The sequence below is a fragment of the Crocodylus siamensis genome, chromosome 3 (genome assembly GCF_052110815.1).
Source record: "Crocodylus siamensis isolate JL-2025a chromosome 3, ASM5211081v1, whole genome shotgun sequence".
NCBI classification, from domain to species: domain Eukaryota; kingdom Metazoa; phylum Chordata; order Crocodylia; family Crocodylidae; genus Crocodylus; species Crocodylus siamensis.
In genome coordinates this window covers 48,225,322-48,238,202 of record NC_143397.1, presented here as the reverse complement: position 1 = coordinate 48,238,202, position 12,881 = coordinate 48,225,322, and the positions used below count along the sequence as shown (strand labels likewise).

Sequence of the window (12,881 nt, the reverse complement as noted above, 5' to 3'; positions counted from 1 at the left end):
GACTGTCTGTTCTTGTCTCCAAGCAGCATTTTGAGCATCTGTAGTTGTCTTGTGATTAGGATTTTCTCTTGACACACCACAAGTATGTGTCTGGTCACTTAGAATTTTTTGTTATTTGGAATCCGAATCTGAGATTTGGGTTTAGTTGAGGAGACTGATACCTTCAGCATAACTCTATCAAGCTCTTTAGCCCTGAGAGAGTAAAAGCTAAGGCTAGTCTTTCCATATTTAAATGTCTTATGGACCCAGAACCATATTAGTGCTTCCTGGGACGTGCTGTCCTGGAGAAATTCTATGACTCTACGAGTGAAAGTGCTGTATATGGAATAATAAGATGGAAAATGACCTTCTCCAAGGCAGGTCAGACAAAGCACATGTGTGCACGACGGAGGGAATACTGTAAGGAAAGAAGTGAACTTCCAGAACCTCTGTTCATGTCCACAATCCATAACTATGGATAAGTACTCAGGCTTGGCACATAACGATACCAGTAAACTAGAACAAATGCATGCAAGGTTCAAAAGATCTAACTCCGTGTTTCTCAACCTTTTTAGGCCGGTGACCCAGTTTTCAAAGCAAAGAGAAAAATTCTCTCAGCCCTTTATATTCAACCAGAAAAATAAAAAAGAATATGCTACCTCTATGCTGCTACAAATACTACCTTATGACTCTCAAACTTTATTCCAAGGTTATATTTAAAATGTTATTTTCTTTAAAACTGCAATAAAAAGCTTTCAGTTTCTTGTGATTTCAACAGTTTCTCATGACATTGTTGTAGGACCAGTAAGTTGGATCTCTGTTTCCTATATTATTCTCTAACAGACAAAAATTACTTCAAAATTTCTCTATGCATAATCTTTTAATTACTTGAATGTGATTTTTTCTTAATAAAGTCTTCTTTCTTCACAGCATACTAGCTTGCTGTCTTAGAAGTTGTATGCAAATTCCACACTATATGCCTATAACAGAAATACTGCACACTCTTTCTCTCTCTTGCTTCGCATGCATTCCTCTTCTAAACCTTATACAGCACTATGAATTGTTCTTCTTTGGCAATCCCTTGCAGTTGTGGATGACTGTCTTCCATGATTGTCTTCTCTGTGGATCCACAGATGGCTGATGAAGCCAATCCAGACATCTGCTTCCATGTGGGGTGGGTGGCTGCAGATTCTTGTTTCAGTCTGACATCTTCTGCCTGTGTCCCGAGACCAACACAGCTACATCCAACACCCCTGATCCAGTCTGAGACATACTATTTCTGCCACTCCTACTTTTCTGTCTCCCATGGTCATCGTAAGGTTTCAAGTACTGAGATTCTTGCAGCAGATTCTTCTTCCATTTGGGGTGGTCCAAGGCAGCAGTCTCCCATGAGTTGATGTCAACGTTGAATTTTTTCAAGTTGGCCTTGATGATGTCCTTTAGGATTGTCCATGAGGGTCCTGATGTTCCAGGTTGCAAAATGTATTGTATATCTTTGTTGATTTTGACTGCAGTAAAGGTGATTCCACTGGATGCAGTTATCCAGTCAAGAAGAAGGTAGACAGATTAAGTGTAGGGCACTGCTTCTAGTTCCCTCCTCATGTGACACAAGCAGAGTGGATCCTGAAAAGGGCTGCTCAGCTGTAGTTACAGCTGCCAAATCACATTCCTGCCTCATCTGAGTGTTAGAAGACCTTCTTATAACTGCTACCTTCATACCAGTTCATGACTAGGACATTCGAGAACTCATAATGCTGCTCCCATTGTCACTAGTTGGTTGCCAAAGTGCTTTAAAAAAGTGGTGGAAAAGTAATTTTCATGGAAGAAGCCTATGCATGATTTCTTTTACTGTGGAGAAGCTGCTGCAACATCTGCTTTCACACAGTTCTCGACAGAACAGGATCTTAATCCAATTGCAAGGAGGCTAAAAAAACTGGATACCTCATTCCACTGCACCCTTTGTCTGCCTTCACAACCACTGAGATTCTAATATCTTCTGCCTATTCCAATGTTGAAGACTTGTAAACCCATGGCTGGGGGCTGGACAGGCTTATTATAGTGGTGACCTATACTCACCATGTCACAGCACTGTCAAAGGATATATGTGGCTTTTCAGGAGGAAACCATTACCATCTGCTGTCCCCATCCTGGTGGGTGGTTGCTGCCACTGCTTGGTCCATGACTGCTTATTCGTCAGAGTCACCCCTGCTTATTTCACTGCTAAACTTCCCTCTTTCTGCCACCTATGGAAGCATGCGCTGGTAAAGCATGCTGCTGCCAGATTGTTCTTCACCCAGGTCAGGAAAGGCAAAATAATTCCCCTCAGGATAATTAAGAAGATTTTTAAAAAATTAGTCCAATTCAGTATGAAATACATGATCTTGCAGGAGTCTAGACTCTAGTATGCTAAAGTGTTAAGTTTCACTCAGTGGGAGCTAGGTTTACATATTTCATGTTCCCATGCATACTACATCTCTAGAAATACACTCCCTAGCTAGATACAGAGAAGAAAATGAAAGTAAATCTAGGTCTTTCACATTGCATGATGGTATATTTGTTGGTAAATGTTTCAAAAACAAGAGGCACCAAAGATTTTTGCTTTGCTTTACAAAGAGACAAATGTGAAAAGAAATGTCAATGAACATCTCAATGTGGGTAGGTAGATTTAAAACAGATTTAGCATCCCAGATTGCAACAGTTATAATTAGACATAATGGTTCAAATTTACCACTGGGAAGCTGCACTTGTTTTCAGTATTTCTGAACCACTACAGTTGACCATCATTTTAATATGTTCTGTATAAAAATATAGCAGAATTTATGTGTGTGTATGGAGAAAGCCACCAGCTAATCCTATAGCATGAAAGTACAATTTGTAATGCAAAGAAATGCAGTGTCATATTTAGGGGGGGGAAATCCTATTTCCAGTTGGAAATTCTGTACTAAAACAAAGATGTTGCGTAAGAAAATAGCATTTTCATATGGAAGTTTGCCAATAGTCAGTTTCACTTTTTTTACTGCTGATTATTTGAGTTATTTTCATACATTTCTCAGGAGGAATTGACCTGCAGCTCTTCCACATATCATGCAGGTTAACGAATAATCTTAGTACAATGCATCAGCTAAAGAAGCAATAGGCAGGTGGACACACAGAGAAGAGAGAACAAAACATGCATGGTTAGTAATGCTGCTACTGGACTGATCCAAAATACCCATTTGGACACACAGGAAAAAATGAATACACAATATTTTCAATGACATCAGAAAAATAGCACATACTATTTAAAAAGAGTAGTATTTTAGAAAGCTGATGTTCTTTAAAGTGAATTTGAAAAAATTCAAGTTGTTAATAGTGTATGAAATATTATGCTGATTAGTTGCAATATACTTCAGCTTTGACACAAATTTACAGCCCTGCTAATGAAACATCACTTTCAGTTCATGTTTAATTTACTTACCTCAAGAAGATAATCTCCTAGATATTGCACAGAATAATATGGAGCTTCAAAGAGGTGTTTTTCTCTTTCTGCAGTGAAGCGTTTATTATCAATGAACAGATGAGTAATATCTCTTTCTGCATTTTGTGACTGATATATAGTTGCCTTTCCAGCTTCTAGAACTCTATATCAACATACATTTTGAAAGAGGCATTTACTGTAAATATTTTAATAGTGGTAAGTCAATTTTAATGTTCACAACTTACAACAGAAACACAAACTTAACAGCAAAAGGGGCTAGATGTGAATTTACCTTTTGTATCTTAGACAAATCAGAGTCCTAAGAAGGTATATAATGCACCTAGACAAAATGCTGCCCTTATTTGCTTCATGTGAGGGAATATCAAGTGCAGTGGTAGGGAACATCACGTGTATTTTATAAAGATCAAACTCTTATAATTAAAGTAGTTATGGTTTAATTGCAATATGTCCCAAAGTAATAATTAGTGGCATTTTATAAGAGCCATGTCATCACTGTAATGGTTTAACAAAGAACAGGATACTGTATCCTGAACTATACCATGAAATTTTTATAACGTATAGTATGGCATCATAAGTGTGCGCGTGTGCATGCACACACACACACGCACACTACTGCATGACTGTCAGTATAGTTAGTCCCACCCAAAATGATACATAGAGACAGCTCGGCTAATGTTTCTGACATTATTACACTATTACATATGACAGAGCTTCCCAGTAGATATCTTCCAGAAATCTACTGCTGCAGTAAGTTATGTTTCTAAGATAAGATGACAGATAAGAGAGGGGAGCAGGGGCAAAAGGACTCTTCTGAATTGCTGAACGCATATATTATGGTAAAAATTGGAGAGCCAAAACATCTTGGTCTCACCCACTTATAGATAGATCCACCAGTTAGAAGTCCATACTATGAAAAACAAGTAAGCAAAAAGGTGCTAAAAAGGACAGGGGATATGAGAAAAACTAATCCTTTCTGAAAGCTAGTACTGCTTTACTATGACTGAAAGATTCATTTCCTAAAGACAAAAACATCTACCTTGCTAGGTTTTCTGTATGAATAAGAAGATTTCATTCTCTGTAGAAAACAGTCTGGAAAAAATATAGATTACCTAATAAAAACAACTCCCAGTTTTATTGTCTTGCTGGTATAATTCCTGTTAAAAGCTACCTTTACTGTTAGCAAATACAAAGGTGTATAAGACCTTACAAAGGTGTATAAAGCAAGTTCTCATGAGGATTTGCAGCTCTGTTTAGGATTCTAGTGGGAGAATGGTATTTTTTAGAGGTAAAACATGAAGGTATTCATCCAGCCCCAGGACAGTGAAAATAGTAAACTCATCCAATGAGCTACAGAAATAAGAATCTTTCCCTTCTAGTAAAGAATGCCTTGGCTGGAAAGCCTAGAAGTACCAGTCTGTAGCCATGCCGAATCACAGCAAAGAAAGTAGAACAGTGCTTCTGTTCACTCATTGTGGAAGGACTCTGCAAAGGAATACCCTAAAACAGGGGTAGGCAACCTTTTCTGGCTGCATGATCCACCCTAGATTTGAGGTAGGCAGATGGGCAAACACTAGGACACTTCCACTGCCTTTGTCACTGCTTGTCTCCCTGGCACCACAGGAAAAGCACCTGCAGCCAGCCAGCAGTTCTCCCTGCAGCAGCATAGGGAGAGTGCCCAAAGAGAGAGTGCCCATTTGTCCCTGCATCAGCCTGGGGAGAGTGCCTTCAGAAGGTGCTCCCACTGCCAAATGCTACTGAAGCCCCACGCCTGTGGGTCAGATCCAAAGGTTCCACATGCCATAGGTTGCTGGTTCCAGCTCTAAAACCACAGGATTGAGACAAGTAGCAATTTACTTTCCCTACGGAGAACACAATCTGACTGTATACATCCTCTGGCATCAAATGCAGCAATATACTGCCCATATACTGCTGTTAACAATAATGTTATCGTCAGGGACAATTAATCAAGTCTGCTCCACACACAAGCTGATGTGAACTGCAGTGAACCACGTGCATGTGGCAGGGCACCAGTGGTGCCTGCCACTTTAAGGGCTAGATCAAACACTCAGCAGGTGTTTGATTACGGTGGCCATTTTAGAACTCTGGCTGCCTATACAAACAAGAGCAGTCTGCTGCTGGGAGCCAGGCAAGAAATACTATCTGGTTGAGCTGCTTGATGGGAACATTTTGTAGGTAGGAACAGGAGCCTCTGGTCCTGGGAATGACCTAAAACTGCACCCTGCCAAGGATGGGTGGTCTGGTGGGGCTCCTAGTGGTGTGGGAGCCCCCCAGGAAATGTCAGGCCAGTTGCCACCCCAGTGAAAGGCAGATAGGGGCACTTTAACCCCAGCCCTCACCTTCATGTGGGTTATATCATACATTTAATCCAGGGAAGGCCAGGTAAGCTTCCTGAAGTGCTTGAGCCTGCTGGGGTGAGTGACCCTACGGGGCCAGGTATACTTTTTGAAGCACCTGAACTGGGAATGGGAGACCCCGATCCCTGAGTGCAGGCAGGAGGCTTAGATCTAACTCGGGGGACCCTGACTGATCAGTGCTGGGGCTGGGATGCAAGTAAGGGTCAAAAAGGCCAGGGGCCCACTGTGAGGGATGCCCATATAAAGCAGAGAAGTTCAGGGTCCTGACTGGCCTGAGATGGGGCCAGAGCTTAAAGGGGAGCCGAAGCTCCCAGGGAAAGGGGCCACTGCTAATGGGCAAATGGGACACTTGAGTGGGCTGCCTAAGATGCCATCTGTGAGGCTTGGGCCACAGTGTAGGGGTGGAACAGAGCTGTGGATAGCTCCCCCAGTATTGGGGTGTATAATGGGCAGCCTCCTGCCTAATTATTACATCAATATTGTTACATCACGGCATGGCAAGCGAGACAGGCAGGTGGCTGACCTGTAGATGGCGGCAGGCCAGCGCTTGCACTGGGTATGAAAGCTTGCCCCTCTCACAGTGCAGTTGTATAAGAAGTGAAATACATGTCAGCACACAGAAAATGGTGGCGGTATGCTTTTGAACTAAAGCACCTCCTATGTGTTTTAGTTCAAAAAGGTGTGCCACTGCCACTTTCTCAACGCTGACACGCATTTTGCCACTTATACAACTGCATGTGCTTCAGCGCCAGGCATTTTTAAAAGTGCCTGCCACTGCAGCACATGCACGTATACAAATGCCCGTAGAAACTAATACATAACTCTTAAGAAGGCTTGACTGATGTTATACAAGTGAAATATTGAGTGCAGTTTTGAACACTCCATTTATGCAACATGTGGAAAAATTAAACAACATTGCAAAAGAGCATAACTATATTCTCAGAGTTTATCTGTATATTTTCCTAAGAGGAAACTTTAAAGACAGGTCATTTCAAACATGGATAAATCTCCACATGCTATATTTGATGCTGCACTAACAATATTAAGCCAAAAAAACACCAGAAAAACCCTAAACCTGAAGAGAAATGCAGTTATTTTTATGTAAATTTAAGAAGATGATGTATTTGCAATCTTGCAAATCTGCTATAATTTAAAAGGGCTGAAACTAAAACAAGTTGAAGAGGACTAAATTTTAACTGGGATAGGAGAACAAAACTGTATTTAATCAAAATTCTTTTTTTATTTCATTATTTCAACTTAAGAGGTATCATCCTACCTGGTGATAGAATCCCTTCGTTTATCACCTTCTTTAACAACGAGGACAACTTTCCATCTGTGGAAGGCCCCTGGAGCACCAGAGCGTGACAGTTCTTCGCGCCATCTTTTAGGTGCAGATTGCATTTGAGGTGAATAATGGGGACCTTTTTCAAGTTTATATCCCCATTCGTAAGTTGTTTCATCAAGCCATCTGCCACTTTCAGCACTGTTAATTATGTATTCCTTAGTTAGTATCCACTTTCCTAGAAAGCAAATGAACCGTCAGCCACTAAAAATTTTTTGTCCAGACAAAAAGCAATCCATTGAACTTAAGAGTTCAAATGGTTGAAGATCAAATATAAAATTAAATGCTATTTCTAACAATACTGCCAAATTCCCCTTCTCATAATCTTACATCCTGCAGTGTCACTGACAACAGTGGTTTTGCTTTCTTCTGATGTAATAAAATTAATCCAGGACAACAAAACAAAAATTCTTTTTGCTGCTCAGAATTTTATCCTGCGTGTCTTCTGTATGGTATCCCACTTAGCCTTTATATTTTTAACTTAATTCTATACTTTACAACTTACCATACTAACTATATTTCTTGATCATGAAGGCACATATTGTGAACTCAGAAAAAAATGCAATAATCCTTTCAAACCACTCATGTGCATAACAGAGGTGGATTCAGCAAATTAAAGTCATCCCATGATATTTTCTGGTTGGAAGCCATAAACATCTGAGCATTAATGCTATCTAAAATTACATAAATTTCAGCTTGAAAAAGCAGGATGTGGTCCAGTTATGAATGTATAATTCTATGAGTCCAAATATCCCTAGCTCTGTAAAATTAGGGATATCTATAATGGAGATAAATGTTTAAGATCAGTACTCTGGTTTTTATTCTTTCTCCTCTCCTCATTCTTGCTCATCTCTGCTTCCACTTTCTCATTCCTCTTCTTTCTTCTTCTTTAGGTGAGCTTTTGATACTGTGTTATAGGGCTGCCCATCTTGTGGCCTATTAGTCGCATTCAGCCCGCAGGGGGTTAAATTGCAGCTCATAGGCTGTTGCCCAAACCCTGTTTCTGCAATTGCTCCTTCTGTCACTGCTGAGCTGGGGTCTCTCCAGGCTCTCTCTTCCTCTTGGGGAGGCCCCATGCTGGGGGGAAGGACAGGAGGAGGGGGACTTTGGACTGACAGGGCCTGTAGACCCTGTACAGCAGGGTCCCCAGGGACAGCGAGGGAACCCTCTTTGCACTGGGGGGGACCCAGGGAGCCCACATGGTGGGGCAGCATGCAGACCCCAGCCACTCAAAAGTTGAAAAGTTCTGCTGTATGCAATAATCTGTACCTACGCCCTTTCTCTTCCTCTCCCCCAACCCTTTTCATGTAAGAATCAGCAGCTATGGTCCCACCATGTCATATACTGAAATGCTACCTACAGAATATATTTTAAGTGAATTTTAAATTATTTGAACTGTACAATCCTCATCAATTCCACAAAACAGCTGGGTACAGGTAAAATGATTCCCTGTAGGAGAATAGGTGGTATTTGTACATGAGTTAGCACTGAGTGGACATGGGATGGAAAGAAAAAAAAGCTACTATGCTTATAACACAGAGATTAAAAAGCACTGTTTATAAAACAGATTAAAAATGACTACTTTTCAGTCAGTAGGTTCTATATCAAAGGAAAACCCTGCAACCAAAAATAAATACTGTTTTCCCAACTGAAAGTATTAGGTGATAATCTCTGTGCATCAAAAATGTACAGAAATTGCAACTCTTTTCAGAATTCAGTCTAATAATGGTAAATGGTAAATAACTGGTAAAGTATACCTGGGGTGGAAAGTACCTATATGTATGCTTAGGCACAGTCAGGGGACACGTGCATCAATTTAAAAGGCTGTATGGATGTAAGGTTTTACTGTGGTAAAGGTGAATCTGATGCAACTATTTAATCTCTCTATTCCTAAACAATAGTCAGAGAAACTAAACTGCAGTAATTTCCCCATTTACCTTCAGGAGATAATTGCTGCTGTTCAACTTGCTTACCACAGGTGAGAAACAGAGAGATTAAATAGCTACAGTGCATCAGGTAATGTGTGTTTATGAACAGTAGAGTCCTCTTCGTCTCTGAAGTATTGTAACTGTGCATCTGTACATGTCCTTACTTGTCTTAGAAGACTACTTGTGTTGGGACAAGAAACAAAACATTGTTTTGCATTACTTTATATAATTTATGCACATTAAAACTACATATACTGTTTCATTTCAGAAACATCCTTATAGACTTGTGTAAATAAAAAGAAATTAAACACAATCAAATTTGTGAAACAGAATGCTTTAGGATTATAACAATAAAATAAAGAACTGTAATGAAAAATCTACATTATAATCTGATTTCTTCATGTACTTCTTAAATCTAGTTCAGTAAACTTACATCATAGTTAAAATATTCACAGCTAAAGTTGCATTGCCTATTTTTTTCTTCACTCCAAGTTTTATAGTTCCTTTTGGGCACTGCCCTTTTACTGTATCACAGAAAAAACATTATTGCAGTAATGCAATACTCTGCCACGTAACCACATTTTCTGAAACCACATTTTGACCACATCTTACCCTTACTCTGTGAACAGAGTACCTGAATGGTAGCAGAGCAAATGATACTGTTAAAGAAGTAGGTCAGTCACAGGAATAAGAAAATTGGCATCATGTGGCAGACTCTCTCTCAGTGGCTCACCCTAAAGTGCTCTAAAGACCTCTCCTGTGGTCCTCAGAATGAAAATCACCACTTTATAGCACCAATTTCAAAGCCTGTTCAAGTACAGTTAGAGGACCTTCCTGTTAGAGGAAACTTTAGAGAGAGAGAGAGCGTGTACGTACTCGTGATACTCAATTTGTTCAGTACTGTGCTTGGTTTTCATTACTACTGAAAATATTTATGTTTTAAAATGGATCACCTATTTCCCACTTCCTCTTTTAGCTAATCCTATATTAAAGCAATAATCCTTTCTTTTTCCCCAGTGCCACTCCGCTTCTCCCTCTTTGGAGGCTGTCATCCTTTCCAGGCCCACAGCCAGAAATCAGAAGATCCTGAGTCCCAATTCGATTGGATATGAATTCTCACTTTATCTGTAGGCAGGTCATTTTAATGATCTACCTCTGGTGCTATGCTCACTCTCTCTCTGTCTCTTTAGCTATGCTAGTATAACTATGGTGTCAGAGCCCCCTCATTGAGACGCAACATGTCTACCCCAAGACAGAACTCATACCAAAAGAAACTGATACAAGAAAAATCTTATCTGGTAGGGCCCTTACCCAATAGGTGGCCTCTTACATGTATGCAAACCCAAGGGTCTACAGATGTTAGGATTTTTTAGATACTTATCAGTATCCTATCAAAGGCCCAATATAAGTTACAGGTCTGTTATATCTAAGTATTAAAGCTTGTTATCTCTGTATAACTCTCACAATTGATTTTCAACTTTACGTATCTTACACATTGCTTCAACCCTTATGACACACGTACAATGAAAAGAAAAATATTATGATGTCTGATGGACTACTAAACCAACAAACCAGTAGGGCAAAATGTCATTAGTCCACTAACATGGCCTGTCAACTCCTATCTAGGTTCCCCTTCATTCAAAAACAACATCTTAAAATACAAAAGAGTCATTTTGAAAACCTTTACTTGTTTGAGTTTTGTGGCATCAGACCCTAAGTCAGGGGGATTAAAACAAGATGAAAGACTATAGGGTGTTCTCAATAAAATGGAAGAATTAAGGAAAATGGAAGAGTTAAGGATTTAAAGGGTTTTTCTTCTGAGTTGGCAGAAGTTTTCAGCTTATGTAGGTGTGCTGACACATGTTGTACGTTATATTTATTATGAGAATTGTATATTAGCAGCTCATTATTTCTATACTTTTATAATTAGTAACTAGTGTAACCACCTGTATAGTTTGGAGTAGGCCTTCTTAACCTTGTTAAGAATGAATAGCTTTTTTGTCTGGCAACAGAGGCACTGAATTCATTCAAATTAGAGGAAAAGATATGGCAAAAAAACAAATCCAAGTTTGAACAAAACCATGATTATTAGCACAGAAAGGTAGAATGCTAAAAACAAAGTAAATGAAAGTATTTCTTCCTTGTTCTTTCTAAAAAAAAAAAACAACTAAAACAATTTTTACTCACCTGCTGCACAGGCTGCTAGAAACTTTTCACTCTTGCAAAGCTGTTTGGCTATAAGGTGTGTGCAATTTCTGTATTTCTGACAAAGGAAAAGAAAAAGATATTGTCATTAAAACGGCTCTCTCTCTGGTTTCTTTTTGTTTTTTGGCTATTGTCTAAAGTGGGCTAGTGATTCTCAACCTGGGTGCAGTAGTCTAAATCAATGACTCTCAACCAGGACAACCTGAGGTGCTGCCAGTTCCTTGGAGAGGTGCCCGAGGTGTGAGGAGGTAAGCAGACAAGCCAAAGTAGACAAATGCATCTCAAGCTTCTCCCTTTCTGAATGATCCCCCATCGTAGCCCTTCTGCATGGCACTAAGCAGGTTAATACATAAATGAGCTGTTGACATGAGGTGCCACTCGATTCTCAAGAGCTTTTTTTTTTTTAATTAAATTTTCTGCATTCCATGCCAAATTTATTCCAAATCTGAGTCAGTCCAGAACCAGAAGTGGCCCTACTACCGGCAAACATCCTCCACCCCCATCTGAGGCTTCAGATGTTTCCAAATCCTTGGGCAGGCATCCTACTTGCAGGCCCAAGTCCAGAGGCTTGAGGTTTGGATGCCCCTGAGTTTTGCCTGCCTGTAGCCATATGGCCGCAGAAACAAGCTAGGGAAAAGAACCTTTCCTTTCCATATAGTGGGCTTAAAGCCAAGACCTTCCCACTCCAGCATCTAAGTGGGAAGTTTACTATACATGACTTTGGTAGGTACTATCCCCTTGCCAGGAAAGCAGTCTTCCCTGGGTATGACTCAGAAGACAGCCTCAGTGGTCACCGCGTTTCCCTTGCCAGGCAAGCACAGAGCTCGATCTGAGCCGACAAGAGGCCGAGGAGGGTGTGTCCAGCATAGCCAAGGTGAGAGGTGCTGGGTGTGCGACCGCTGTCCAGCCTTGCCCTTGCCAGCTTGCTCGGCCACCCTCCGGCAGGAGGGATGAAGGAAGGAGAAAGCGGTGGGCACGGCTCACCTTGGAGTCAATGAGAACACAGTCCAGCCTGAGCAGCAGGTCAATCAGCTCCTCTTTCTCTTGGGCCTTGAAGCCGGTCAGTTGGATTTTCCGCTTCTGGGCCCCGCCGGCCATGGGGGAGCGTTAGGAGCGGAGGCGGGGGGAGTGTCCCGCACCCAGTCTTTCTCTCTCTCTCTATGCTAAGTGGCCGGGCGGGAGCAGGGGCACCTCGTGTGTGGCCCCTGTCAGCGCCACGTGCCCCCCGCACACCGGCCCCCGGCAGCGCCAATCGGGGCCCGGCCAATGGGCGCTGGGGCCACTCTACAAGAGGCAGCTGCCAGTCCCCAGCCGGGCCCTAAGGGCGGCTCTGCACAGCCGCGTAGTCCACAGGCCCGCACCGGGGCCGAGGCGCGGGGCAGAGGCCTGTCTCTCCCTGCCTGCGCCAGCACAGCACAACACAGCCCCGCCCCGCCCCGCCCCCCGGATGTGGCGGCGCTGCCGTTCCGGGCCGTTGTCACTGACGCTGCCCGGCTCCGGGGCCACCCGGCCGGTAAGTGCCCGCGCCCGCCCCAGCCCGCGGAGCCAGGCCCCGCCTGGCCCGGCCGCACAAG

The 12,881-nt window shown here is 41.9% G+C and overlaps 2 protein-coding genes across 7 annotated transcripts in view; one reads left to right on the top strand and one right to left on the bottom strand.

Annotated features, from left to right (window-relative positions):
* The window catches only part of SLF1 (SMC5/6 complex localization factor 1), a 53,061-nt gene extending 40,350 nt beyond the window's left edge, over positions 1-12,711 (bottom strand). The window contains exons 1-4 of the mRNA XM_090038270.1: positions 12,292-12,711; positions 11,290-11,365; positions 7,109-7,352; positions 3,437-3,599 (exon numbers count right to left, since the gene is read on the bottom strand). Coding sequence (XP_089894396.1) covers positions 3,437-3,599; positions 7,109-7,352; positions 11,290-11,365; positions 12,292-12,405 — 597 coding nt within the window. The 5' untranslated portion in view covers positions 12,406-12,711. The remainder of the gene's footprint in view (positions 1-3,436; positions 3,600-7,108; positions 7,353-11,289; positions 11,366-12,291) is intronic.
* A 47-nt stretch (positions 12,712-12,758) lies between these two features.
* The window catches only part of KIAA0825 (KIAA0825 ortholog), a 398,113-nt gene continuing 397,990 nt past the window's right edge, over positions 12,759-12,881 (top strand). For 3 of the 6 annotated variants that reach the window (XM_090038268.1, XM_090038263.1, XM_090038267.1), the window contains exon 1: positions 12,759-12,820. The gene's annotated coding sequence lies outside the window, so the exon portion shown is untranslated. The remainder of the gene's footprint in view (positions 12,821-12,881) is intronic. The other 3 variants (XM_090038264.1, XM_090038266.1, XM_090038265.1) reach the window with 2 other exon arrangements.